Source organism: Fusarium oxysporum, chromosome V (assembly GCF_013085055.1).
Source record: "Fusarium oxysporum Fo47 chromosome V, complete sequence".
Taxonomy (NCBI): Eukaryota; Fungi; Ascomycota; class Sordariomycetes; order Hypocreales; family Nectriaceae; genus Fusarium; species Fusarium oxysporum.
The window spans coordinates 470,457-495,696 of record NC_072844.1 but is presented as its reverse complement, the minus strand read 5'-3'; the positions used below and the strand labels follow the sequence as shown (position 1 = coordinate 495,696).

At 48.6% G+C, this 25,240-nt stretch overlaps 9 protein-coding genes across 9 annotated transcripts; 5 read left to right on the top strand and 4 right to left on the bottom strand.

Moving 5' to 3' along the window:
- Positions 1 to 263: 263 nt before the first annotated feature.
- On the bottom strand, positions 264 to 1,972 carry FOBCDRAFT_182083 (uncharacterized protein; the record flags this gene model as incomplete). The annotated part of the gene is made up of 3 exons (XM_031183238.3): positions 592 to 1,972; positions 398 to 541; positions 264 to 326 (listed from the first exon to the last, which is right to left on the bottom strand). The coding sequence occupies exons 1-3, from the start codon at positions 1,942 to 1,944 to the stop codon at positions 264 to 266; spliced, it is 1,560 nt and encodes a 519-aa protein (XP_031038880.3). The 5' UTR covers positions 1,945 to 1,972.
- Positions 1,973 to 2,067: 95 nt separating this feature from the next.
- Positions 2,068 to 4,438, top strand: FOBCDRAFT_222405 (general substrate transporter). The gene is made up of 7 exons (XM_059609610.1): positions 2,068 to 2,502; positions 2,568 to 2,625; positions 2,682 to 3,090; positions 3,165 to 3,352; positions 3,399 to 3,860; positions 3,912 to 3,948; positions 4,003 to 4,438. Exons 1-7 carry the CDS (start codon positions 2,362 to 2,364, stop codon positions 4,238 to 4,240), a joined length of 1,533 nt encoding a protein of 510 aa, XP_059464836.1. The 5' UTR covers positions 2,068 to 2,361; the 3' UTR covers positions 4,241 to 4,438.
- A 263-nt stretch (positions 4,439 to 4,701) lies between these two features.
- Positions 4,702 to 9,346, bottom strand: FOBCDRAFT_260425 (uncharacterized protein; the record flags this gene model as incomplete). The annotated part of the gene is made up of 3 exons (XM_031183230.3): positions 4,702 to 6,603; positions 6,650 to 7,644; positions 7,696 to 9,346. 3 exons carry the CDS (start codon positions 9,344 to 9,346, stop codon positions 4,753 to 4,755), a joined length of 4,497 nt encoding a protein of 1,498 aa, XP_031038872.2. The 3' UTR covers positions 4,702 to 4,752.
- A 1,414-nt stretch (positions 9,347 to 10,760) lies between these two features.
- On the top strand, positions 10,761 to 11,591 carry FOBCDRAFT_201163 (uncharacterized protein; the record flags this gene model as incomplete). The annotated part of the gene is made up of 1 exon (XM_031183229.2): positions 10,761 to 11,591. One exon carries the CDS (start codon positions 10,761 to 10,763, stop codon positions 11,589 to 11,591), a length of 831 nt encoding a protein of 276 aa, XP_031038871.2.
- A 152-nt stretch (positions 11,592 to 11,743) lies between these two features.
- FOBCDRAFT_222402 (phosphoribosylaminoimidazole carboxylase ADE2) lies at positions 11,744 to 13,752 on the bottom strand. The gene is made up of 3 exons (XM_031183228.3): positions 12,804 to 13,752; positions 12,068 to 12,755; positions 11,744 to 12,019 (listed from the first exon to the last, which is right to left on the bottom strand). Exons 1-3 carry the CDS (start codon positions 13,694 to 13,696, stop codon positions 11,816 to 11,818), a joined length of 1,785 nt encoding a protein of 594 aa, XP_031038870.2. The 5' UTR covers positions 13,697 to 13,752; the 3' UTR covers positions 11,744 to 11,815.
- Positions 13,753 to 15,116: 1,364 nt separating this feature from the next.
- On the top strand, positions 15,117 to 18,050 carry FOBCDRAFT_273610 (ankyrin repeat-containing domain protein; the record flags this gene model as incomplete). The annotated part of the gene is made up of 6 exons (XM_054704476.1): positions 15,117 to 15,440; positions 15,488 to 15,880; positions 15,940 to 15,999; positions 16,062 to 16,161; positions 16,250 to 16,787; positions 16,838 to 18,050. The coding sequence occupies 6 exons, from the start codon at positions 15,117 to 15,119 to the stop codon at positions 18,048 to 18,050; spliced, it is 2,628 nt and encodes an 875-aa protein (XP_054560451.1).
- Positions 18,051 to 18,788: 738 nt separating this feature from the next.
- Positions 18,789 to 19,573, top strand: FOBCDRAFT_260423 (cutinase; the record flags this gene model as incomplete). The annotated part of the gene is made up of 3 exons (XM_031183226.2): positions 18,789 to 19,124; positions 19,179 to 19,358; positions 19,406 to 19,573. 3 exons carry the CDS (start codon positions 18,789 to 18,791, stop codon positions 19,571 to 19,573), a joined length of 684 nt encoding a protein of 227 aa, XP_031038868.2.
- Positions 19,574 to 20,640: 1,067 nt separating this feature from the next.
- FOBCDRAFT_239615 (P-loop containing nucleoside triphosphate hydrolase protein) lies at positions 20,641 to 24,316 on the bottom strand (the record flags this gene model as incomplete). Its single annotated transcript, XM_059610271.1, has 10 exons — positions 20,641 to 20,963; positions 21,015 to 21,497; positions 21,601 to 21,665; positions 21,716 to 22,245; positions 22,298 to 22,473; positions 22,520 to 23,120; positions 23,168 to 23,323; positions 23,375 to 23,801; positions 23,855 to 24,220; positions 24,291 to 24,316. 10 exons carry the CDS (start codon positions 24,314 to 24,316, stop codon positions 20,641 to 20,643), a joined length of 3,153 nt encoding a protein of 1,050 aa, XP_059467168.1.
- A 136-nt stretch (positions 24,317 to 24,452) lies between these two features.
- On the top strand, positions 24,453 to 25,199 carry FOBCDRAFT_201158 (uncharacterized protein; the record flags this gene model as incomplete). The annotated part of the gene is made up of 2 exons (XM_031183223.2): positions 24,453 to 24,742; positions 24,797 to 25,199. The coding sequence occupies 2 exons, from the start codon at positions 24,453 to 24,455 to the stop codon at positions 25,197 to 25,199; spliced, it is 693 nt and encodes a 230-aa protein (XP_031038865.2).
- Between the last annotated feature and the right edge of the window lie 41 nt (positions 25,200 to 25,240).

Here is a 25,240-nt window from a genome sequence, read left to right as displayed (position 1 = left end):
AAATCCCGACGTCGACCCCACTCCCATGGAAACGCTTGTAGACTAGTCAAGTTTTAACCCCCGGAATCAGCTGGGAGTTATGGGGACGTCAACACAGGATACCACTCTGAAGCGCGCAATTCACGATACGTAGATTAGCGTATGGATCAAAGAATTCAGTAGTTTCTATTGTATGCTATCAGTGGGACTTTGTGAAGATAAATATGCCCCCTTCATCGCTTTATATAATGGTCAGACGTTCCGCCGTCTCACGCCTCACGTCTTCATGAGCTACCAATACGACCGACCTGACGAAACGGCGCGACGAATATACTTATAAAGAAATCCTACAACTCATCACCGTCTACGCAGCTATTAACGCAAACATTCACCCTAGAACATAGAAGTCATGTTATACCTCACCAGGCGATAGATCCCCTTCAGGCTCATCCAGCGGGAGATGGTGTTCCACCAGGAATCTCACCATCCACTTGTCGAACTTATAGGTTTGCATTGCGCCGGGCCTCGTACAAGTCTTTTGAAACAGTTCGAGACGTTTTACCTATGCTTTCTGTCAGAATTTTGGCTGCTAATACAAGTTTCTCTACTGACCGAGTTTTGAATCGAAGGCCAGTATCTTTGAAGCTCATAGATGGTTTCATAATTGGACTCCAACTTGGCTCTGATATCAGCCGTGTCATCTTGCTGGCCGAAAATGAGTGTATGCAGCAGTACCGCAGAAGAGGCAACTGTCATGTAGCCCACTCCTCCAAAGACCATTGCACAATTCGGAACTTGGCGAGAGAGTTGGACGAGTTGACTAATCGACCTTGCGTGGTACTTGCAGAGCTCGGCATACTCGATTGTCTTGGGTGTCTGGGTCCGATTGAGGTCCAGGAACCTGAATAACAGAAGCACGAAATGCTGGTGGTAGCCTGTATGTATGGCGAGGAACGGTCCTCCAAGACTTTTGGCACTGTGTGCCCGAAGGTTCTCCTCTGTCGCCTTCTTTTCCTCGGGAAGACCCGCTTCCCAAAGTTGTAGACCTTCTGCTAGATCCGCGACGCGTTGCATCACGTAATCTTCGGAGAGATCCTCCTGATTCCACTGCTTATTTAAGTCCCGGATAGGCCCCAGCTGTTTTGCAAGCATGATATTGTATGCCCAAAGTCCCAGTGTACGAGGGCGCGTGGGAGATCTCTCACTACCTTGGTCAACATCCAGATGATGAAAAACGTCTTCATCCATTGGTAGGGGAGTCTCCTGATTAAAGTCTGGCATCGCGCGACGGAGGTTGCGACCGACCGAACTCCAACGGTCCGCCATGAACAACGTCCACCATACTCTGCATTTTGTTTCACGTAAAACCTCAGAGTCTTCCGGGTCCGGACGATCCAGACCAAGAATTTCGGCCATACGAATGCCGAGGGCAACAAAGAGGGCTTCAGATTCTGAATTCTTTGACGACGACGATAAATTTGCAAGCAGAACGCAGGTCTGGATATTCTCAAGACAGATGTTCTCCATATCTTGCTTCAGTAGGTTTTTGGACTTTTGCATGAAAGCAGGCCCAAGGGATGCTATCTCAGGCTTATCATGGAATCGACAGCCAAATGCCAGTATGGCGGACAGCAAGGCATCACCCAACGTATCTTCTCTCACTGCAGTTCGCAAGGTGGGTAGATGGAAGAGAGTATGAGGCCTGTCAAGTATGTAGTAAATATAATTCTCCACAAGTTCTTCAATGAGGTCATGCGAGAGAGAAGATTGTGGGTTCAGATCATTGTGTTTGGCTGAGACATGCTGTGGCTGTGGAGAGACACGTCGTGGCTGAGGACAAGTCAGGACGAGCGAGCATTGATGATGCTGTTTTTTGGCACAGGCATCACACGGGCCTCCAGGTTTTGTTCGGAAGCACTTTTTGCGCCTCCTTCTGCACCTCGAGCACGCCGTAGGTAGTTTCATTGTGCTGTTTCGATTGGACCTCCATAGGCTGTGATAAGATGAAAACACATGAAAAAGAGGGGAAAGAGTTGTGAGGGCCTAGTTACCTAATCGGCTGACTAACAATATTCACTACTTAAGACTAGTTCGGAAATAGCAGCTAAAGCGCCTGTTGACCTTGTCAATGCAGATGCAGGGTCTCCAATGCCTGGTCAGTACAACGGTATAGGGCGGCCGCTGCTAACCATTCTTGTCCAACTCAACGTCTACGTACCTACAATGCTTCTAGACCTGGCCCTGATTGTGGATCCCTTCCCCGGGATATGTAATAGATGCACCGCGCAAACTTCATTCAACCGACGACTTTACCCTTCTCAACACCATTTTATGCCATCAATTCACTGTTCTTCACGGTAAATTAGGCAGCGCTTGCCGATTATGCTCTTCAACTCGAAGAAAGCGAACCTCTGGTTCTCTTGCCTCATTCCTTGCACTTGTATGGCTGTCTACGGTTATGATTCCTCTACTTTCAACGCAGCGCAGGGTTCAGTCCATTTCATGAACTACTTTGATAATCCCGTATGCTCCTTTCCTACCAACACCATGCATCGTTTAGTCCTTGATCTGAACTATTTAATGGCCAGTCTCCATCCACTATCGGCTCCGTCAATACCGCGATGAGCGTAAGCAATATCGTTGCAGGTAATCGTCCATCATTTCAGGTCATCAGCTTGATGCTCATATTGTTCGTCTTCCAGGCGTTTTCCTGTCGGCTCTAGTCTCCGACCGATTCGGCCGCAAATGGAGTATGTGGGTGGGCGCCATACTTGTCATCATCTCGACCTTTGTTTCGGCGTTTACACCTCCTGTCATCGGTGGTTTTATCGCCGGTCGCGTCATCACCGGTTTTGGCCAGGGATTGATGATGCCAGCTGGACCAGTTTTCATCAACGAAATAGCACCGGCCAATCTTCGGGGCACTATCATGAGCTTCTGGCAGCTCAACTTCGCTGTGGGATCTTTTGTCGCATATTGGATCAACTACGCATGCTCCAAAAACGCCGAGAGCCTCGGAGAATGGGACTGGAGAATCGTTATGCTCCTTCAAGTCTTTTTTCCTGTCATCATCATTTCGGGGCTTTTCTTCTGTCCTGAGACTCCAAGATGGTAGGCCGTTGGGAACCCCACTGTCTGAGGCAGACAGGATGCTTTTCTGAAATGCGATGCTCATCAAGCTGCAGGTATGTCCAGCATGACAGATTTGAAGAGGCATACGATACCCTCTTGGAAATACGCGACGACCCAGACCTTATTGCCCAAGAGATGCAAGATATACGACAAGCCATTGCGTTTGAAAAGAAACAGACAAACAGCACTTGGACCAGATACAAGTTGCTGTGGACGGATAAATCTGTGAGGAGGCGCATTCGTAAGTTTTATTGGCCCTGTTCATGCTCATTGCCTGACTTCGCTAGTCCTCGCGGCTGCTATCAATATTGGACAACAACTTACCGGAAACAACTCCCTCGCAACATACTCTACCATCATTTACAAAAAGGTCTTTACTTCAAATAGTCAGATCCAGCTTATCAACGCCTTAGCTGGAACCTTTAACATTCTTTTCACTCTGAATGCCACCTGGATGACGGATTTCCTGGGCCGAAGACCTATCCTCCTCATTGGTGTTGCTGGTATGGCAGTCTGCATGTTTGCAGCCGCAGCCGTCGTCACCGAGACGCCGACTCTTGAGGATGGATCCAAGTCTTCCAGTGTAGGCATCGCGACCGTCTTCTTGATGTTCCTGTTTGCACTGTTCTTCAAGCCTTCTTGGGGTGCAACAGTGTGGATCTGGACTTCAGAGATCTTTTCCATGAACATTCGTGCGCAGGCCGTTGCTATGACCACTCAGTGTCAGTCTATTGCAAGCATCATTCTCCGCAAGTATCCATATTCGCTTTGCCCGACCTGACGACTAACAAATAGTGCAGAACAAATCTTTCCCATATTTCTTTCCGCGAAGGGATTGTAAGTTACTCCAATTCTGCCTGAAATCTCAACGTATTAACTTTTTTTTGACAGTTACGCTATGTATATGTTTGGTGCTATTAACATTGTTCTCTTCGTCTTCGTTTGGTTCTGTATCCCAGAAACTAAGGGGGTGTCCCTGGAGCACATGGACGTACTATTTGGTGGCGCAGATCACGCAGATGTGGGAGCTGTCATCGTCACTGAGAAGACTGTCCGTGATGACATGGCTTCCGTTCATACCACAAAGACCCCGACGGTCCGTCAGGCCAGGTATGACAGTGCTGTGTGAGCGGAATGGAATTTATAAAATGTAGGCATAGCATAGCAAAGGCTATATAGCTTTCCGTTATCCAGGTCAGTAGGTAATCCAAGCAAAGAGGAGTTAAATAATTTTAGATATTTAATAGAAAACAACTGGTTTAAATACACCATTCAGTACAATTATGCGCGACGGTACCATAAGCCATCAGTGAGATCTGTCTTCAAGCTCCAACACACATGGCTCCTTTAGTTGTTCTTCATACATCCAAAGCAAAGACCGAGCTTTTTTCTGATCCCTGCAATGAAATCTCGATTATGTACGATATCCAGGGTCTTGTTGGATATCGCCCATGCATTGCTGTCTCATTACATTCCACGTCCACGAATGGTGATGATAGTGCCTCAGCTCATAAGTCTTGTTCTCAATACCTTGGAAGGTCATGTAGAGGCGGCCATCAAAGACGGTGATGTCGATGCGGAAATTTTAGTGGAAATCCCATAACTTAAATACACAAACAATAATATAACAAACATCAGTTCTCAAAACGCATCACCGGCCCAAAGCCGTTCCCACGCATCCTTACAAACCTCCGTCTCCAGCCTCTTCAGGAAATCATCCATCTTGACATCCTCTTCCCCCTCAATCCTCACAATACCATTCTTAACTCCACGCCAGCCCTCGACAGGAAGCTTGAGCTTACCCTGACCGACGCCGTAAAAGTATCGTCCCTTGAATGGCTTTTCGCCACGCTGCACGGCATCGCACTCTGCCTGGCACTCTTCGCATATCATGCCTGATGCAAAGGTTACGTACAGATATGCGGAGCGATTTCCCCACCATTTGAACTTGCGCACTGGGTTACAGAAGCCACCACAGCTGTAGTAGGTTTCGTCCGAGAGGAGATCTCCCTCGTCGGTGGGTGGAGGACCGGTTTCTTCTTCCTCGTCGCTAGTGTCGACGTCTTCTTGATCTTCTTCAGCGGAGTGCTTTTCTTGTGGAACCACCTTTACATCTTGTTCCTTTGGGCTTTCGTCAACCTTCTTATCGTCATCCGCCTCTTCCTCAGCCTTGGTCTCCTTGTCTTGATCAGGATTAACTATCCTCGAAAGCATAGCAGACCCAACAATACGAGCATATCGACGCAACTTCTCGTCGTTTCCAAGAGCTTTACTCATCAGCGCCAATGTTTGCGCCAACATCCAAAAATACGGCGCATCATTCCATCCAACTGTATCATTCAGCCCAGCGAAACAGTCATCCAGCAGAGACTGAGCCTTCTCCTGGAACTTCTCCAAAGGGCCCATGACGAGGTACATATACGCCAGTCCAACTCGATGAGAACTGGTCCAGAACGCTGAAGTTCGCGGGACATCCAGAGACAAAGGGCGCTGCATGAAATTAGCCTGAGAGACAAGGCGTTCAGCCTTGTACACGGGATTGCGAGATTTGCGGAATAGTTCCAATTGGACGTTGGTCATGCAGTCCACAGCGCTTGTCATCATCCATAACGCTGTTACACCCAATATCGGATACCTGAAGCCTGTTGCACGGCTATCGAAAATCTTGTCAAGTATCTCAAGTGCTTTTTCTGGTTGGCGACACACTTCAAAGTATGTAGTCGCAAGATCAAGGCGCACAGGCGTAGCGGCATCGAGGTTATCCAGGAAGTCAATCGCTTCCTCGTAGAACTTGACCATGAAGTCCTGTTCACCTGTCTCTGAAGCAATGTCGGAAAAGATTGCATGTCTCTCTTCTCCCTTGTCGGCGTAATCGGATGCGATCCAGGTGATTCTCTCAAGGAGGCTCCATTGTTTGAGCATTTGGATGTAGGCACTCTTGTCTGCCTTTCTCTCAACGACTTGAAGCTCGTCTACCAGATCTTCACCGGGGGTAATTCCGTCGGGGTCACTAGCTTTCGCTTTGGCGAATGACTCGAGGGCGGCGTCCAATTGACCCAGTTTGCGCTGAGCTCTAGCATATGCTGTGTACACGATTCGCTTGAGGGGAGGAGGAACTTCGTTGTTTGGCAATTCATTGACTGCACGACTTGCAACTTCGAAAGCTGCTTTCTTCTTCTTTTGCTTCAAAAGAATCAGAGAGAGGACGTTTGACGCTCGGTACCACTCATGGTCAGCTGGCTTGCAGAGCTCTAAAGCTTGTCGGCATGTCTTCTCGGCTGGTTCGGTGAAGTTATACTGATCGAGGACCTCTGCAACGGCTCGATATGCTCCTCCGTCAGGCTTGACATCGTCGCCAAAGAGTTTCAAGACACCCAAGGCAGCTGTGGCTGCATTATACGCCTCGTCGTCACTAGCTGTGCGGTTCCGATCCTCATACTCTTTTGGGAAGTTGATCGCGGCTTGGTCCATCAGTAGCTTTGTCGAGCCAGACTAAGATGGGTCAGCCCTGATCTATATTAAACAGGATATTACTTACCGCATTTAGGACACCTTGAACCTCTTGGTACGCTTCAACTGCCTCTTTCGGGGTCTGTGCCTGGTACAGTTGTTGGAGAAAGCCCTTGGCAATGTCAAGACGACAAGCTGGTGGATCTGGACCAACTCGCTTCCACCACTCGATAGTGAAGCCATCAAGCTTTTCACTGATCTCTGGTTTCTCAACCAGCTTTGCCCACTGAGACACCTTCTCGTTGGTAACGGATGTACCACCGCCAGACCCTCCATACGTAACGCCAGACTTGCTTAGCATCTCAGCAAGCCCTGTTTTATTAGCCATCGTCTCTGAGAAGGCCTTGAGAACTTCAATCTGCTCATCAGAAGTATGCTGTTCTGCATCGATCTCGACGAAATGCGAGATCAGAAACAAAGCAGAGTACTTGAGTAAACTCTCATCGACTTTGCCTCGGTGAGATCGCAGAAGCTCCGCACTGGTCAAAAGCATCCTTCGATTTGCTTCAGAAGGTCCCCATCGAAATTCAGAAGCGCCGGACGAGATGTTGGTGAAGTAGTGTCTCATGGATCTCTCTTTGAACGTGACCGGAAGCGGCCCATCGTCGTAAATACTGTCATGCTTATTCTCCTCGTCCTGCTTCAAGTCTTGCACAGCGGTAGTCTCACTAGCTGCAATCCGCGCCAGGACTTCTGTGTCGTAGCCAGGTCCACCGACTCTGAGGAACTTGTCAAACAACTCACGGATCTCTTCAATGTCAAATTTGTCATCTTGGGCGAGGTATTTAAGAAGTGATTGAACCTCGGTGAGGGTGAGGAGTCGTTTGGCAAAAGCGACCCAGTGGAGCAAAGTGGCAGAGACTTCTTGATGTTTGGTTGGCATACGACGCTGACATTCTGCGAGCAAGATCTTGTAGATGTCATGAAGATTCTTGGGCATTTCTTGGCTGAGAGCTCGGAGGGCAGCGCCCTCGCGACCTAGGTTGTCAAGACGAGCAAGCAGATGCTCAGCATAAAGCATGTCTAGAATAATTGTCAGTCAAGTGATCTCTATATGAAAAAGGACGTTCTTACTTGGAGAGACTTCTTCAATCGTGTCAGCAACTCTCTGCTGGACGTAGCGACTAAACCTCTTGAGATTATTGAGCGAGTTGATACGATTCCAGATCAGCGCCCTCATATCTTGACTCTGTTTCTTCTTATCCGCCTCAATGCGAACAAGCTTCGTGCTCTTGGGAAGATCATCCAGCTGCTCAGGTCTCGAAGTCACCGCAAGCGATATCTTCAGTCCCTTCTCGTTGATGAAGTCCGAAAGAAACAGCTGAAAGTCTTCGGGGTCGCGAAGCTCATCCAGTCCATCGAAGACAATGAACAAGCTGAACTTTGACTCTGGTCCGAAAACTGCCCCGAGGAGGTGCTCTACGAGATGCTGCCACAGATTGGTATCAATCTCAATGTCATCCCTCGCAATCTGGGCATTGAACTTTTCGCAAGCTGCGTGGTTGGTCTCGGCGATCTGGTTGATGACGGTGATTATACCACATAGAAAGAAAGCGAAGGCATCTTCCTGCTCTCGGAAATAAAAGTGTGTGACGCAAGTATTCCCTGTTTCGTCTTCGTTGGCTCTCTGGGTGAGCTTGTCATGCACTGCAGCGGCCAAGTGGCTCTTGCCACTACCAGGCTCAGCTGTAAGAGCGAGGATCGGGCGTTCTCCATCTGGAATCTTTAGCCATTCCTCCCATTCCGGCTCAGAGAAGACCCAGCCGCATGAATCTGGGAGAAGTGTCTCTTTCAGTGTCTGGTACTCGTGGCCATCGTTGAAGACGACCGGCATGGCATTTCGGATGCTGTTTGCCGAGGCTGGTTTCTTCGCTTGAGGTTTCTCCGTAGACCTCTCTTTCTTCTGGCCACCGAAGAGCTTCAAGATCTTGGCAATGTCACCCTTGATGTTCTCAGTGTTCTCTTGAATGGTGTCAATGGTATGTCCGACACGCTCGAGCATTTCAGCATGCGACCTCTGGTTCTCGTCAAGTTGAGAAGCCATTTTGAGAGATTCTTCGGTATTGCTCAAAATAGCAAACTCCGTCGCTTGCTGAAGATGCTCAAGATTCTTGTTCATGTTCGCACGTGCACCGCCAAGCTCACCATCATCGCCTTTGAACAAATTGGAGATCCATTTCTTGAAGCGACCGAGTTCGATGTACTTGTGTGCGAAACCGCACATGGTAAGAAGAGAATTAAAAACTTCCATCAAGCAATTCTGATACGCTTTGTACTTTGGAAGTCTTGTCTCCAGGATAGTGATTCTTGTGAGGAAGCTGTTCATATCCTCAAAGAACACAATGATAATGTCGTAATCGGCCGATACAGATCGGCAAGCCTGGAGCATATAGGTCAAGGCTGTTCCGATGGCGGCAGCTGGTGGAAATGCTGGTGCTGCAGCAGCGATGATCTGGTTGGCGCCCTTCTCCACCAAGTCCAGGTTGGACGAAAACAGACTTCTCAAGCGATCGACTTTGCCCTTGTCGTGTCTGAATTTATGAAAGTTGTTCATCTGGTCAGTTCCAAAGTCAAGCATAGAATTGACATTGTCGAATTTTCGCTGGAGACCAAAACCAACGATACTCTCATAACTCTTGAGAGCTTCCTTCCACAAATCGGCGACATCGCGATCATCGTTCTTCAGCTTCTCCTCCAACTCTGCCTGCGCCTTTTTCGCGATCATGGTGAGAAATGAGTTTAGCGCAGTTCGCTGTGGAGATGTCGGAAAGAAAGAAACAAAAGGAGGCCTACGGGACAAAGGGAAGAAATAAATAAGCTGACAATGACCGAAACGATCTACGGCTGCCTAGAGGACATGGTGGTTAAATATGTAACACTCGAGCAAGGATCGATGTTCTCGTGCCTCATTTACGATGTGATACTCAGCCGTGATTGGATGACTAAAGGTGAGCTGAAAGCGTTGGTTGCAAAAGTTGTATGCAGTCAGCAATTAACAGCCCATGTTGATTCCACCATAGGTCAGAAGGCCTGTAACCGATTGGGGCATAACAATCGCATTTAAGTGGTTTTCCCGAGGCCCGTGGCTAATTTTAATCGAGCTACAGATTACTTTGTACATAGCGTGTAATAATTCGCTCAGCGAAGATGATACAGCTTCAATGCTTCATGCGGCTCTCTCTTGAGATCACGTCAGCAGCCCAACCATTGGCGTTCAGCTTTCTACATCAGTGAGCCTATAATTACGAATTGCGGACAAACTTTGACTCAACAGATTGTCGACTGTCGAAGCACCTGCTACGGAGTACAAAAAGAAGATTCCAAATCTGCATCCTTGTTAAATCGACCTGGTAGTGGGGCTCATCAACCCAATCTCAGCCTTAAAAGCGAACTAAGACAAACCTGGTAAGACTCTGTGTTAAGTCACAACTAAAACTGGATTAACCAATGTTCCGAGATACAACTTCGAAACGAACACTCCGAATGCAAGCAACGGATAAATAATTATTAATATACCTATTTCCCGGCACTTAATAAAATCTTTGGCATATGCTGCTCCATTTTAGTAAGCTTTTGGCCGGAGCTATAGCATGGGATATTGATATACTGTGATTCCGTTTCGCTGATCGCTGTTGTAAGCATAGCTGAGCTTTTATTTTGTAGGTGACGACAAATGAACTTAGTGTTAGTGGAAATCACAATCTTGACTATGGGGTAGATAAACAAGATATGTATATTTTTTAAAAGCTTGGCAAATCTCTTTTACAATATGTAGGCCTATTTAAACATTTCTTTAACGATTGACTTGATATTTAAAGTTTTCCTATACGCCCTAGGGTAGCCAATATCACGACCCTGGATCAAGCAAAACTCGTTCAAACAAAGTGGATACAGCTGTCTCTGTTAATCTGCTAACCTCAAATTCTCTAAAAGTTATAGGCTCTATCAACGCCACATCCGATAATCCTTAAGCTTAAACCAATAATCCGCCATCTAGACCAGCTAGCGCTGTGTACCGAAATTCAGGAGGAATTTCTTTTACCAGCATAATGTTATTTCTTTTTAGAGACGCCCACCACTTTGTATTTTCAATCCTCACGATCTCGTCACCCTTACAGTCATTACCTGGAACACTTACTATGCGAGTTCTAGCTCTTCAGATGCTGGCGATATGCCAACTTGCCTGTGCATCGCCATGCAAGCCTTCTTCCTCTGCTTCAGTCACTTTATCTACGACTTCCGCTGAATCTACGTCTGCTCCCGCTGTTTCGTCCTCAACTATCGCCGATGAAACCGAGACATCTACTACTTTCTTCACTGGATCAACTGCTGTGTCCGAGACTGAGACAGCCACTACCGAGACGGAGACGGAAACTGTCTCTGGCACCACTACTGAAGTCGCCTCTGATTCGGCTACCTTAACTATCCTGATCACCACTTCAAGTGCTGAACCAACTACACTCGCCACATCCACCGCGGAACCTACAACCACCACAACAGCTGCTGCAGAACCTACCAACGTTCTCACAAACCCTGGTTTCGATTCAGGCACCATCACCCCCTGGTACACAATCGGACAACGTGGCACGCTCTCCCTCTCCGACGAGGGAACCCACGCAGGCGAATTCTCTGGCCACTTCTATGCGGATTACAACGGCCCTGTCGTCCTAGGCGTCGATCATCCCGTTGACCAATCATTGATCAAAGTTGACACTGAGTACCATTATTCTATCTGGATTAAGACGACCGCGGCTGTTGATTGCCAGACGCGAAAGATTACCTGTGGAGCTGGAGGCGGGTACATCTTGGGCACCGATTGGGCTGGGCCGTATAATGAATGGACGCAGTTTACTATGAGCTGTATTTGGAATCAGAACTTCTTAGATCTGGTACCGAGTATTCAGATTCGGGCGGAGTGCCAGAGTTTGGAGTTTTATGTTGATGATGCTATTCTTATTGAGGCGAACTAGAGTCTGGCAGAGTCGGCTTTCACGTATCAAGATATAGAGTGCTTAAAGCTGTTCATTCCAGGTCTGGTCCCTTGTTCCCACCAGTTGGGGCAGACTTGCTATAGGACGCTTCATTCCTCCCATCAAAGCTGCCTCTTGGTGGATCAAAATTGTCTGCTTCAAAGAAACGTGGTCGGTTTTTTATTTCTTGTCTAATTTAGAATTTATCATAGAATCGCTTTTGTTCATTTCTTCATTTGAGCCAGATAAGACTCGACATCAGACTCCCTCAACCGAGTAGCCTTACCGTTCACCTGCTCGCCAATGTCAACCTGATAAGCCCTCATCTTCTCAAGATACTCCGGCACGAAAGCACCCAGGATTCTGATGGCGAGAAGAGCGGCGTTGGTGGAGTTGTTGATGCCGACGGTGGCGGTAGGAACGCCGCGCTGTATCGAGTCAGTCTGTGCATATCTAGGGATGGGGTAGTTACTTACAGGCATCTGGACAATGCTCAGAAGAGAGTCCATTCCATCCAGGTGAGTGGCCTTGACGGGAACACCAATGACGGGAAGAGGGGTGTAGGCTGAGACCATGCCAGGAAGATGGGCAGCTCCTCCTGCGGCGGCAATGATGACCTTGATGCCCCGGTCAGCAGCAGCAGTCGCAACATCACCCATTTTGACAGGAGTTCGGTGAGCAGACGTAATGTCAACCTCCCAAGGCACACCAAACTGAGTGAGAATATCAAGACCAGCCTTGAGAACGGGAAGATCAGAGTCAGAACCCATAGTAACAAGAACCAAAGGATCCTTGGTAGCCTTGGCAACAGCCTGTTCAGGACGAAGACTCTTGCTCTTGGCTTGAATGCGCTCTTGCCGCATATCAGCAGCCAGCTTAACGAGAGGTTGAGCATACTCCTCAAGCTCCTTGATGCTGGCGGTCAATCCGGTGAGGGTGATGTGACCGATCTTGCGACCGGGCTTGGACTGCTTGCCGTAGAGATGGGGGTACACGCCGATGTTGCTGGCGAACATGGACTTGGCCTTTTGGACGAGAGGGATGTGTGATTCGGGTTCGGCGCCGCCAAGAATGTTGATCATGATGCTAGAAGCGACGTGGGGTTCCAGCTTTTCAGGGAGGGGCTCGTCGAGAATGGATGTGAGTTGCGCCTTGTACTGTGACCTGTACATGTCTGAGCATGAAATCAGTTGGGCAATATTGAACACTTACATGTAGGGAACGGCCTCGATGGTGAGATGACCAGAGTTATGAGGTCGCGGCGCAATCTCATTGACAAGAATGTCATTCTTCTCCGTGACAAACATCTCAACGGCAAAAACACCTCGTCCCCACAGCTTTTCAACAACACTGACAGCAACCTCCTGGGCGCGCTTAGACACCTCATCGGGTGTATCGCGGGGAGGCATGTAAACCCGCGAGCAAACATTGTCCTCGTGAACAGTCTCCACACAAGGGTAGGGCACAAGACGCTTTGTTCGGCCCTCAGTGTCCTCTGTGCGAATAACAATGACTGAGAGTTCGCGCTGGAAAGGGACGTACTTCTCAGCGTAGCACTGAAGCTTTCCAAATTCGCTCACAGCAGTCTCGATATCCTCGTCATTAGCGATCTTGATATTTCCACGTCCATCATACGAATCCTTTCGCGACTTGAGCATATAAGGAAATCCAAACTTAGTCGCGACATCCTTCAGCGCCTTACGCATCTCCTCCGCACCCTGAGCCTGAATAGCGACCTGCTCAGCGATAGGAATACCCTGCTTGCCCAGATAATCCTTCTGCTCGAACTTATCCTGAATCAAGCGCAGCGTCTTCCACGAAGGATAAACAACAACCTTTCCCTCGGTAGCCAACTCCTCCAGAACAGCAGTCTCGATATGCTCCGTCTCAACGCTGAGGACGCTGCAGCTGCTGGCGAGCTCTCTGATATTCTGGGCGTCTTTGAAGGAGCCGTCGACGTGGTACTTGCTGCGGCTGACTTGCTTGGCGGGTGCGTCTTGGGCGTCGAGGATGGCGATTTCGACTTCGAGAGGGGATGCGGCTTCACAGAGCATGCGGCCGAGTTGGCCGCCGCCGAGAAGACCGAGGGCAGGTTTTCCACTCATTTTGGCTGCGAGGGATGTGAGATATCCTTGTTGGAGTGAGTGAGTGAATGAGTGGGTTTGTGCGATGAGGTCAACGGAAAAATTTAGATCGGAGCTGGAGATGTGGGGCTCCGAGTCGGACACGGATGACTAATCAGTTGTATGTGCTCTGCCAGATAAACTTTACAGATCAGATAAGATCAAAGGAGGAGAACGCCTGGAAGAGTCAATCTCTATGGTCAAGATGATTCTTTTTTCGTTCAAGTAGTTGGTCCCAGTTGATCAATGCTTTGAGCCCCGGCATTTGGAACCCGGATGCCGTCTTGGTTCGGAAACGGAACGGGGCACGGCTCCGACCTTATCGGGTCGACCTCCGATATCGTCAACCCCGCTTATCGCAACCTCATGGCGGGTTATCCCAATCGTGTTGCTGCACATACAAAACGGCCGAATTGGAAACTTGATCCCGATATGTCCTCATCATCTGTGTTGGCAGCCTAAAGCTTAACCTTACAGGCAGCCTAAAGCTTAACCTTACAGGCAGCAATCGACTACCTAGGTCCCGATATGAAAGTCAATATGCTTCGACAATTTTCTTTTTTTTCTCTGTTTTCCATCATTCACTCTTCATATCGTGTCCTCAAGTTGTTTACGCACCGACTCCTGATCTTTAAATGACCATATAATAAAACAGTTCCTATGCTGTAGTTCGGGCCTTTTAACTCAAGTCATCCTCTTTGTCGAGGCAGAACTTGAAATTGCTGATATTGAATGATACTCCAACTATCATCTAGCCTTCGCTAACCTTTCTCCTGGTCTGGTTATGTTTTGCCTGCTGAGTCTGGCGATATAAACCCGACACTAGATGCCAACGAGCCCTCTGTTCTACCTGTCAAGACATTCTCTTACGGGACCCTCCAGCTAAGCGTTGGGCAAAGCGGGGTAGAAAGATAAGGATTGGATGGGATGGGAAATTGCTAAGCTTACTTTCAGGCGTGCGCTACCTGGCATCTGCTACTGATAGAAGGCCTCAATACTAAGAGCCAAGTGTTGGCAGCTAAAACATCGAATCGGATAGTTTCTCTCTACACCATCTCGCAATGGTAGACTCGCTCAGTATAGATCGTCCCGGCCCGGTAAAGACCCTCTAGTAACTGGTGGTGAGCTGCTAGTTTAATGGTCGTTGCACCCTGTGTTTCTGCTGCTACCTGAGACTGAGTAAGCACAGTCCACTGCGTTTCCAATGGTCACGCGGCTCTGTCGGGTTGCGCGATTGGCTTGGCGAGAGGTGCACCGCTGGATAGGTATATAGCATGATTACCCCACGGTGATAATATCACGTCATGTGTCATGCTTGCCATCAAACAGTCGTCAGCAGAGCTGAACAGATCCAAGACCTGACACAATAAATCCCAATCGCAAGTCAGCAAGAATATACACGATGAAGAGCACCGATCGCTGGGCCTCGCAGTACGCCCAGGGCATGGTCGACTGGTCCTTTGGCCACGCCTGCTATCACCGATTGAGCTCCAAAAATGTCAAGCCAGGCTCCGTTGGTTACTTCGACCGCAACGGCAACTGGAAAAAGATTCTCTCGCTTCAGGACGTACAGCAAACTGGAGAGCCTGTGGTTCAGGGGATTTCCAAGAAATTCACGCGACTATCAGAGCCATTAAAGGTGCATGATGATGTCGAGATGGAGATCGGAACTCTCACATCTTCACAAACCGTCAGCACAGATGCGGGCTTCAAAATTGAAGTGCAAGTTGATCCCGCCGTGTCAACCACCAATGGAATGTTGAGCTAACATAGACATTGTATGGCTGCAGTCCAATCCTAGCCCAGACACCTATCAACGTGGGTACTGACAATGCGTACCGAAATAGCAACACCCTTGGCGCCGTCCTAGTAATGAAAAACCCTGTGGTACGCTTCAGCATTGATGATGGTGACTTCATTGATCGCTGGTTCAAAGAGAATCAGAGACTGTTACCCGAGATACGTTCGGCTGTGAGAGAGCACGGTGTCTGGCTGGTCACGACCACTTACACCACCAAGGAAATAGCCTTAAATGTTCGGCAAGACAAAGACAAGGTTGTGAAGCTAGGATTCTCAGCCGGTATAGATGGTATCGTTAACCTCGAGCCAAGCATCGAACGTGGAGAGAAAAGGCATGCAGATGGCTCGTTCACATATCCAGCAAAGGTATGCGACTGGTGTATCATATTAGGGGAATGCTGTGCGCTGAATTGGCTTATGTACAGAGTGACGAAAGACTTGTCACCTTCGTCGGAGGCATTCGTTTTCATTATAGGAGCTACGTGGTAATACCCCGAAACAGTCTACCACTTTCATACAGAGCCGCAGTGACGAATCTGAGCTGTAGTGGACCACCGGAAAATTGGAACCAGGAGTCGCGTATCTTCGGGATCCGCGGACCTACCATGTTCAGACGTGGACTGAAGCGGAACGAGTAGGAACTGACGGTAAGTTAGTTTCGTCGTGTGGACTGTCAACACATCGATCAGCTGTATCGACTGTCTGGCTTTCTTATGTGAACTGACCTTGATTTAGATAAAGGCAAATATGTTAAAGCTAAAGGGTCTGGCGAGGGAAGCGTCACAGAAGATACCGAGACGGCCCATGGCGGAAGCGACGATAAAGACGCCGAGCCAAGCATGAAAGAGACCGATGAAGACAGCACGCCAGAATCCTCCGCTCTGTTAGAGGTCGAAAACGACGACGACACTTTTCAGGATAAAGAGGATGAAGAGTACAGCCTTACTGATGCGGTTCACGATGGGAATGTTGACAGAGTCCGTGACGCTCTTGGACGAAACTTGGAACAGATCTCGCAAAAGGAAGACTATGACGAGTTGCTCAAGGACGCTTGTGCTGCAGGCTACGCTGACATTGTCGACCTGATCATCAAAGCCGGTGCAGACACCAACGTACTCGGCGGTCGTGGCCCATACACCCCGCTCATTGCAGCCTCACAAAACGGCCACGCCCGAGTCGTTCAGCTACTCCTCGGAGCAGGCGCAGATCCAGATATTTCCAACAATGCTCCAATGCCATCTTTGCTGCCTCGAAGGCTGGCCACGACGATATTGTCCTATGGCTCTTGGCGGCGGGCGCGGATGTTGACCAGCTTGCTTCCAGGACCAGCGCGCTGCAAGTTGCCGCGGAAGGCGGGCATGACCAGTGTGTTCGCTGGCTGATAGCTGCTGGTGCTGATCTTGATCAACAGGCCGAGGGCACCGCTCTATACCGAGCCACCAGGAAGGGTTATCTGGGTATCATCCAACAGCTCCTTTTCGCTGGTGCAGATGTTGATCTTCAAGAGGAACGCGGAGAGAAACTCGAGGAGGCCCCTCTTCACGCGGCAGCAAGCTCCGGGAGGGCTGAGATCGTAGAGTGCCTGCTCAATGCGGGTGTCGACGTGAACGCCTATGGAGGAACCAAAAAGACTCCGATAGCAGCAGCTGCTGCTAGTGGATGTGTGCCGGTTGTGAAGCTACTCCTCTACAAGCTGCAAGCCAGCGGTAAAATGAGGTTCGGGCCTGCTTTAGGATATGCAGTCCAGCAGGGGGAGGCAGAGATCGTGGATATGCTCCTCGCAGCTGGAGCATCACCTGATGGAGATCCAGAAGAGACATTGGACTTTCACAGCTTGAAACCTCCTCTGATCATCGCGGTCCAAGAAGGGAATGAGATTCTTGTAACACGCCTCATCAAAGCCGGCGCCAACGTCAACCAGTATTTCAGCCAGTATGGGAGAAGCGTCACGCCGCTGTACGTGGCTTCGATGAATGGCCACCTGCGTATTATGCAGCAGCTCTTGGATGCTGGTGCCGCTGTCGACGGCAAAGCAGGCTATCTTGGGACGCCGTTCCTCGCTGCCGTCAGTGAAGGCCAGGTAGAAGCTATGAACATGCTTCTAGATGCAGGCGCAGATGTACAGGCACGGAGCGCAGTGAGTAAATACCCTGCGTTGGTGATTGCGTTGGATAAGGAGCATCCCGAAGTCGTGGACCATCTCATCAACGCCGGTGTGAATGTCAACAATTCGGCACAGTACTATGGCAGCGCGCTACAGGCCGCAGCATACAAAGGGTATCGAGACGTTACTGAGAAGCTGCTCGACGTTGGCGCGGATCCGGCGATGGAAGGCGGACACTACGGGCTCGCAATCGTTGCCGCAGCGGCGAAAAAGCATGTGGTTGTCGTGAAGATGTTTATTGACCGCGATGCGGTGACGAAAGAGCAGGCTGGAAAGGCTACAGAATGGGTGAAGGAGATGATTGAGTCGGGAGATGACAGATCCGATGAACTTCAAGAGATACTGGCAATGCTTAGTAGCGTGGTCGAGTAGGTCATCTGTTAGCGGAGGCCTGCTGTGCTGATTAACACCCAGATCTGGTGCCGATACGCAATTTTATGGTCTATCATCAAAGAGTCTTGAATAGTTTAGTATCTCCTCTGTTCGTCTTCACTATTCTATCCTAAACCTCCATGTTATACTTGATGTTTCCGCGATGAGACATGTGATTCGAAGAGGTGCCAAAGTCATAACGATCTGGTGCAGTCCAGGCGCTCAACAGGCATATTTACTTCTTAGAAATGAGGTTATCACGAAATAGTCATATATCCAGGATCTCAGGTTACAAAGAGGGATATTGAGGAAATTATGCGAATCCCACGTTGGAAAACGAACCAATAGATTAACTTCCGGCTTAGAAACGGTCTGTTCATCGGGCCGTCGGCTCGATCGGTTCCTGAAGCTGTAACGTTAAAACGGACATTATTCGATCAAAGCTTCGGCTCTTATAAAATCTTATGCAAACTGCTACAAAACATGTTTCAGACAGATTTAGACCCATTCAATCCTAATTACCCACCAATACCCCATCCCTGTCGGATGAAACCTGTCAATCAGGTTGAAACAACAGCGGGGAATGGTTTGGTAAACGACCTATGTCAGTCGATGAGATCTTGGAATGTTCATGCGCTGTGGTATCCCTGTTTATCTCCCGTGCTTAAATAGTAGACGACTGAGCTCGATATTCGTCCAGCAACATTATTGCTCATCAGTATATACAAGTCATTGAAAATGCGCGCTTCTCTCGACTCCACTCTTCTTATCCTCGCCAACGTCTTGGCAGTCGAGGCTCAGTCATGCCCTGATATTCACATCTTTGGCGCCCGTGAAACTTCAGTTGCGCCAGGCTTTGGCTCAGCTGGTCAGCTAGTCGATATGATCAAGGCTGATCACCCTGGCGCAACTTCAGAGGCAATTGACTACCCTGCTTGCGGTGGCCAGGCTTCATGTGGCGGCGTTCAGTATGGTGACTCTGCGAAACAGGGTACTCAAGCTGTCACCACTGCTGTGAATGGTCTCAATCAGCGCTGCCCTCAGACAAAGATTGTCCTGGTCGGTTACTCTCAGGTACGTCATCTACTATCACTAGCATTGGTGCCTGTAACTGATAAATATTGCTAGGGTGGCCAAATCATGGACAACAACATCTGTGGAGGCCCTGACTCTGGAGCTGGCATTTCTGATTCATCCGTTCCTCTCTCTGCTAGTGCAGTTCAACAAGTTAAGGCCGTTATCATGCTGGGTGACCCTCGATTTGTGAGCGGCCTATCTTACGGAGTCGGTACCTGCACCGCTGGCGGCGTAAGTCATACTACCGTAATTTATATGGCGTTACTGATAATATTTAGTTTGATGCACGACCTGCAGGCTTCAGCTGCCCTAACGCCGATAAGGTCCAGATCTACTGCGATTCTCAGGATCCCTTCTGCTGTAATGGAAACGACTCCAACCACCACCAACAATACGTCAGCATCTACGGAAAAGAGGCCTTGGCGTTTGTCAACAGCAAGCTATAACGGAGTTCTGTGCATGATGAGAGCATGCCTGTGGCTGCACATGATGGTAAATTGCTTTAGTGATATACTAGCTAAAGACTTCTTTTATAACAAAAGTTAAGACGATATGCCAACTATCTAAGTGCATTGCGTATTTGAGTCTACATTGAGCTAGTTGAATGCCACAAGTTTTATCAAATATAGTTATTAAGTTCCAAAAAGATGAAATAGTATAGGAACAAGAGAATCATACGAACCGAGACCAGCTAGAAAAGACATGGGTAAGTTATCATAAGCTCTATTTTGACATCCAAATGTAAAGTTTTATTATCCTAACCCACTAATCTTTTATCTCTGAGAGCATTATCTTAGTCTCTACCACTAGCTTTATACCTCCACCCCCATCACCATTCCCGCTGTACATAGCTTCGTGGATTAGCCTCTTATCCTTCCTGACCAAGACAGGTAGTCTTTGCCCTGATTTATCCAGCATATTATAACCGTCTTCTATTCACTTATCTACTAGTACCTAGAGGTGGTTCTCGTCTTCAGTATGTAAAACGTTATACGACTGTCTGCAGTTAAGATCGTGCCGGGTATCGATTAGGCAAAATTATATTAAGTTCCCTCAAAGAGAGTTAACTTTATTACAATAGGTGCAAGCTCTTATGGATCTGTTATCTTACCCTATTCCCCAAGAGATCAAGTATACTCAAAACATCATGATAGAACTTTTGAAATGGAAGGACGCAGAACTTCTGCATAGTCCTGCGATACTTCGGACGCTAAAGGTGGCACAACATAAGCGCGTTGATTGTGCGGTAGCTACTAGCTAGCCATCCACCCAGGGGAGAGGTGCATTGACGGTGCCCCAATGAGGTAGGGCGCTGCTAAAGTGACACAACTAAACTGAGTCGCAGAGAGTTAGGCAGAAAAGCAGATCAGAAATATTAAGAGGAGTTATTGATCTAATCTAAGTTTACAAGAGAACATAATCAGTCTAGTTGTTTTCTTCTAATCCATCCCATGCTTTAGCTCCCGCTCCTTAAACCCCTTCAACATCCCCAGGCTCTCGCATCCTAAATGGCTTAATCCAAAGATTGTGCCTGACACATCTGGTAATAGATCCCACCCTTCTGCATTAATGATGCGTGTGTACTAGACTCTACAATTCTGCCGCCAAGGAAGACGAAAATACAGTTTGCATCCTTGATGGTAGAGAGACGGTGAGCGACAGCGATAGTAATATGTTTCCCACATGCTGCAGCTTCTGCCAATGCTTCTTGAACAATCTTCTCGCTCTCTGTATCTAGTGCTGATGTGGCCTCATCCAGAAACAGGATATCAGGGTTATGCACAAGGGCCCTGGCAATCGCTATACGCTGGCGCTGGCCTCCAGATAGTGAGAGTCCTCGTGAACCACACTACGTATTCAGTCCTTCAGGCAAGGACTCAATGAAACTGTATATATTAGCTTGTTTGCAAGCATTAATAATCATGTCATCAGTGAGAGCTTCTGCGTTCTCAAACCCGAAGGAAATGTTCTCCCGGATATTGCCCTGGTAGAGCGTTGGTTCTTCCTGCACCAATGCAGTATGTCCCCGGTAGAGACGTGGATTGAGCAACGCAATATTCTGTGCGCCGAGGTTGATGGAACCGGAAGAAGGATCGTAGAATCGTTCGAGCATGGATATCATGGTGCTTTTACCACATCCCGAGCTGCCAACAAATGCAACAAACTCTCCAGGTTGGATCGTCATTGAAATGCCACCCAGTACTTTCGCGTCAGGTCTTGTGGGGTAGGTGAATCTGACGTTATCCAATATCATGGCGTCAGGAGAGTCTGAGGGACCTTTGTCGTGGTTGTCGGGTGTTTCTGTTACGATTGGCTTCAATGACCTGACCCAAGCCATGTAGTTGCCCGCCGAGACAGCCTTGGTAATGCCTATAAGTCAGGGTCAGTAAGTTTCTTTTCCATGGAGAAGGACATCGCTCACTGGTTGTATACATGAAGAATTGTGCCGCTCCCTGACCACTGAGGAACACACCGATGAAGACGATGTAGAACTGAAGCATCGTATACTCGTTGAAAGATAACAAGCGGCAACCGTACCTACAAGAGCATTAGTTGCGGTCAAGGTAGAATAGCAGAGGGCGACTCACCAGAATCCCAGAGCAAGTACAAGTAAATCAACAGATTGCGAGAGGGCGAACCAGAACATGGAAAGCAAGATCGACGGGATAGAAGTTCGCACAATGCCATCGATCATGTTGCGATATTGATCCAAGATCTGTCGCTCGAGTGCCAAGGAGGCGACGGTTCTGATTGCAGCGACAGCTTCCCCTGCAAGCGCCGAGCTGTTTGCAAACCTTTTTCCTGTTTCCTCGTCAAGCCTGAACTCAAGTCGTATGCGAAGGTAGCCAGCGAAAAGAAGTGGAGGAAGACCGCCCAAGACGACGACAAGGCCCAACTTCCAGCCTGTCGCGATTGCGAGGATACTCATGGTGACAATCTGGATGATAACGATGAAGATCAATGAGAGATTGAAACCCATGAGTTCCTGGAGTTGTGTCGGTTGAGACGATAGGCGACTTGTAAGTGCTCCAGTTGTGTTCTCAGCACGATCAAAGAATTGAATGTCCTGAGAGAGGATTGCTCCAAGCATTTCACGACGATAAAAATGGGTCATTCTCTATTTCCTCGTCAGCTTCGTTACCAATTACTGGCGTGTGGGCTGGTCATACCTGGCCGATGGTGTTAGAGAACCATCCAAGAACGAAATAAATGATGAGGTTGCCGATGGCGATGATGAAAAATACGAGAGCAAAGAAATCTCCTTTGGACCGTAGTTTTGAGCTAGGATAGGTGAATACATTCATCAGCTCTGTAAAGACGAGGGCTTGGCCGGGATACACGGCACCTAAATCAGTCAGTCAAGCCAAGTCAGCAAGTGATAAGAAACCCACCTCCTGCAAGACACACAAGAAACATGAGAAATAGCGTGGGCCAAAGAGATTTTTGTTCCACAAGTGATGACCAAACCACCCTCACAATGCCTCGCTTTTTCCAGTTGTTGTAGTCAAGGAGCTCCTGTTGTTGCACTGCTGAAGAAACGCCTTTTCGATGACTCGCTGATGTGTGGATCTGTTTGAGCCCTGTATCCTCCTTCTCGCCTTCGTCTCCCGTTTCAGTAGCTTCAGTATCACTGTGTTGTTTCTGATTGGACTCGAGGTCTTGGGCCTTGACTAATCGCGCGTATGCTCCGTTCATACCAAGTAGCTGGCTATGGGTCCCCGACTCACAAACCTCACCCTTCGACATGACAACGATGTTATCGGCGTTTTTGATAGTTGCTAGCTTGTGAGCGATAACAATCGTAGTACGCCCTACTGATGCCTGATCTAATGCCTTCTGGACTAGGCCTTCCGAGGTTGGGTCTAGGGCGCTGGTTGCTTCGTCGAGTAACAGGATCTGGGGGTCGGAAATAAGGGCACGAGCAATAGCAATGCGTTGCTTTTGACCTCCAGACAGTAACCCAGCTCGCTCACCTACTTGCGTCTCATATCCCTACTTCCGTCAGATTACTATCTTGAAATCAGCTGATTGGCACTTACTTCTGGAAGCTGGGAGATGAACTCATGGGCATTAGACATTTTGCATGCTTCGATGACGCGTTCCATCTTGGACTCTCGAGGAGAATCTTGCCATTGTGTGCCCGTGAGACCATTACACACATTCTCGAATACAGTACCATTAAATAGAACAGGTTCCTAGAAGGTGTGAGTGTCTGGGGGAGGGAAAAAAGGCAGATAATGACACACCTGCTGAACCATTCTAATGTGAGTTCGGAGCCAATTGATGTTAAGTGTCTCGATTGGCCGGCCATCGATACGTATCGAGCCGGACGTTGGAGTATACCACCTCTCTAAAAGGCCAACGATAGTGGACTTGCCACTGCCGCTCGCGCCTACGAGTCCTGTCGTCTTTCTAGCCGGGAAGGTCAATGTGAAGTCACGAAGCACTTGCACATCGGGCCTAGTAGGGTAAGAAAAGGAGAGGTCAAACAATTCGATTGTCCCATCGACCTTCTCAGGGCCATCCCCAGATTCATCCAGCGTGTTGATGAGTGGTTGCCTACCGATCGTGACAAACAGGCCATTTGCGGCTGAAGCAGCTTTGGCGAATGCGGTGAAGTACGGTGAGATCTGCGTCAGGGAAGAGGCAGCGATGACGATAGAGAACAGTACGCTACATCGTCAATTCATCTCTCTCATACTAAAAACTTGTGGAAACCAACTTACGTGATGACGGTTCCGGGCCCTTTGATCTCTCCATCGGCATACATGTGCACCCCTCGCCAAAAGCACAGTGCGTAGCCGCTAAAGATCATGAAGAACTCGGTACTGTAGATGAGACCCCAAACAGGAGACTTCTTGTCGCCTAGCTTGCGGGCTTGCGTGAGGTAGTTATCGTATTTCTGGACTAGGCGGGGCCGCATCCAAAAGGCGTGGACGTTTCTGACTGATCCAATGACATCCTCGGCGAGTGAGTTGGCTGCTGAGTAGAGCTTCATGACCTTGAACTCGATCTGTGCATCGACACCTATAGAAAAGCCAATGCCAACGACCATGACAGGTGCGATGGTGATCGTGATGAGCGCCAATGCCCTGCCCAGCTGTCGAGGGAAACCAATAGTTACTGTCTAATCCGGAAAAGATGATCAAAAGTGGCGCACACAACTTGTTAGGCTGCATAGGATTCATTTCTCAAATTCAGTTGGTGTCTCTACTTTCTTTTGTCGCTAACCTTCGTACATGTATTTAATATCTGGATCCCTCCCTCACTCAGCGTCCCTCAACACAACAATCGACAATCGGCCACCATCAATATCAACTAAAGATGAAATTCATCGCAGCTGGAACGTTCTTTCTTCCTTTGGCGCTCGCCTCCAAAGGCATCTTTGATGGCGTGGACCCATTATGCGCCCCTTGTCTTAACGAGGCCATCGCCGATGGCCCTAGCAACGCGCAGTCAAAGGAATTTGCCAATTATCTTTGCATGGGTCAAGGCGGGTCCGCAGTATCTCTCTGTATAACTGAATGTGGAATATCGACCTCCAGCGACATAATTGACACATCAGCTGCTGAGGCCCGAGCTGATGTTATAATTGATATAATGTTCGACTATTGGTATGTATATGCCCTGATTAGAGTTTACAAATAGTTCCTAATCTATTTGAATAGTGTTCAGTACTATCCGGAAGAGACGTGTGCGGTTTTCGAGGGTACAGAGTTTGCCCAATTGCCACCATGTCCCGAGATTCGGAATGGTGAGAAAAATGGTGGAAATGATTCGAATCGTTCCAGCTCGGAAATTTCTACCACTGAGGCTCCAGCTTCAGAGACCACCGAGGATCAGGCCCCTGACGCCACCGAGACCACTGACTCTGGCTACTCCCACGTCACCTACTCCGCTTCGGGCTCTGACAGCACCGGCGCCAGCCCTCAGCCTACCAGCTCACCAGGCTCTGACTCATCAGATTCTGGCAGCTCACACACTTCGGCCGGAGGTGTCCCAGCTGCCATGGGTGCTTTTGCTTCCTGGGAGATGTTAATCGGGCTAGTCATGTTGGCTGTAAATATCTAGCTTTGAAGCTGTCTGCGAGAGGAATCACTATTCTGTTATAA

What these genes read in the sequence shown, in the direction of transcription:
- FOBCDRAFT_222402 (XM_031183228.3), bottom strand. Translation starts at nt 13,696, where the DNA reads ATGAGTGGAAAACCTGCCCTCGGTCTTCTCGGCGGCGGCCAACTCGGC. An exon ending in ATCGAGGCCGTTCCCTACAT is followed by an intron (nt 12,756 to 12,803) that starts GTAAGTGTTCAA and finishes AGACATGTACAG; the next exon opens with GTCACAGTACAAGGCGCAAC. An exon ending in TGAGCATTGTCCAGATGCCT is followed by an intron (nt 12,020 to 12,067) that starts GTAAGTAACTAC and finishes GACTCGATACAG; the next exon opens with CGCGGCGTTCCTACCGCCAC.
- FOBCDRAFT_222405 (XM_059609610.1), top strand. Translation starts at nt 2,362, where the DNA reads ATGCTCTTCAACTCGAAGAAAGCGAACCTCTGGTTCTCTTGCCTCATT. An exon ending in TGAACTACTTTGATAATCCC is followed by an intron (nt 2,503 to 2,567) that starts GTATGCTCCTTT and finishes TTTAATGGCCAG; the next exon opens with TCTCCATCCACTATCGGCTC. An exon ending in CGTAAGCAATATCGTTGCAG is followed by an intron (nt 2,626 to 2,681) that starts GTAATCGTCCAT and finishes TTCGTCTTCCAG; the next exon opens with GCGTTTTCCTGTCGGCTCTA.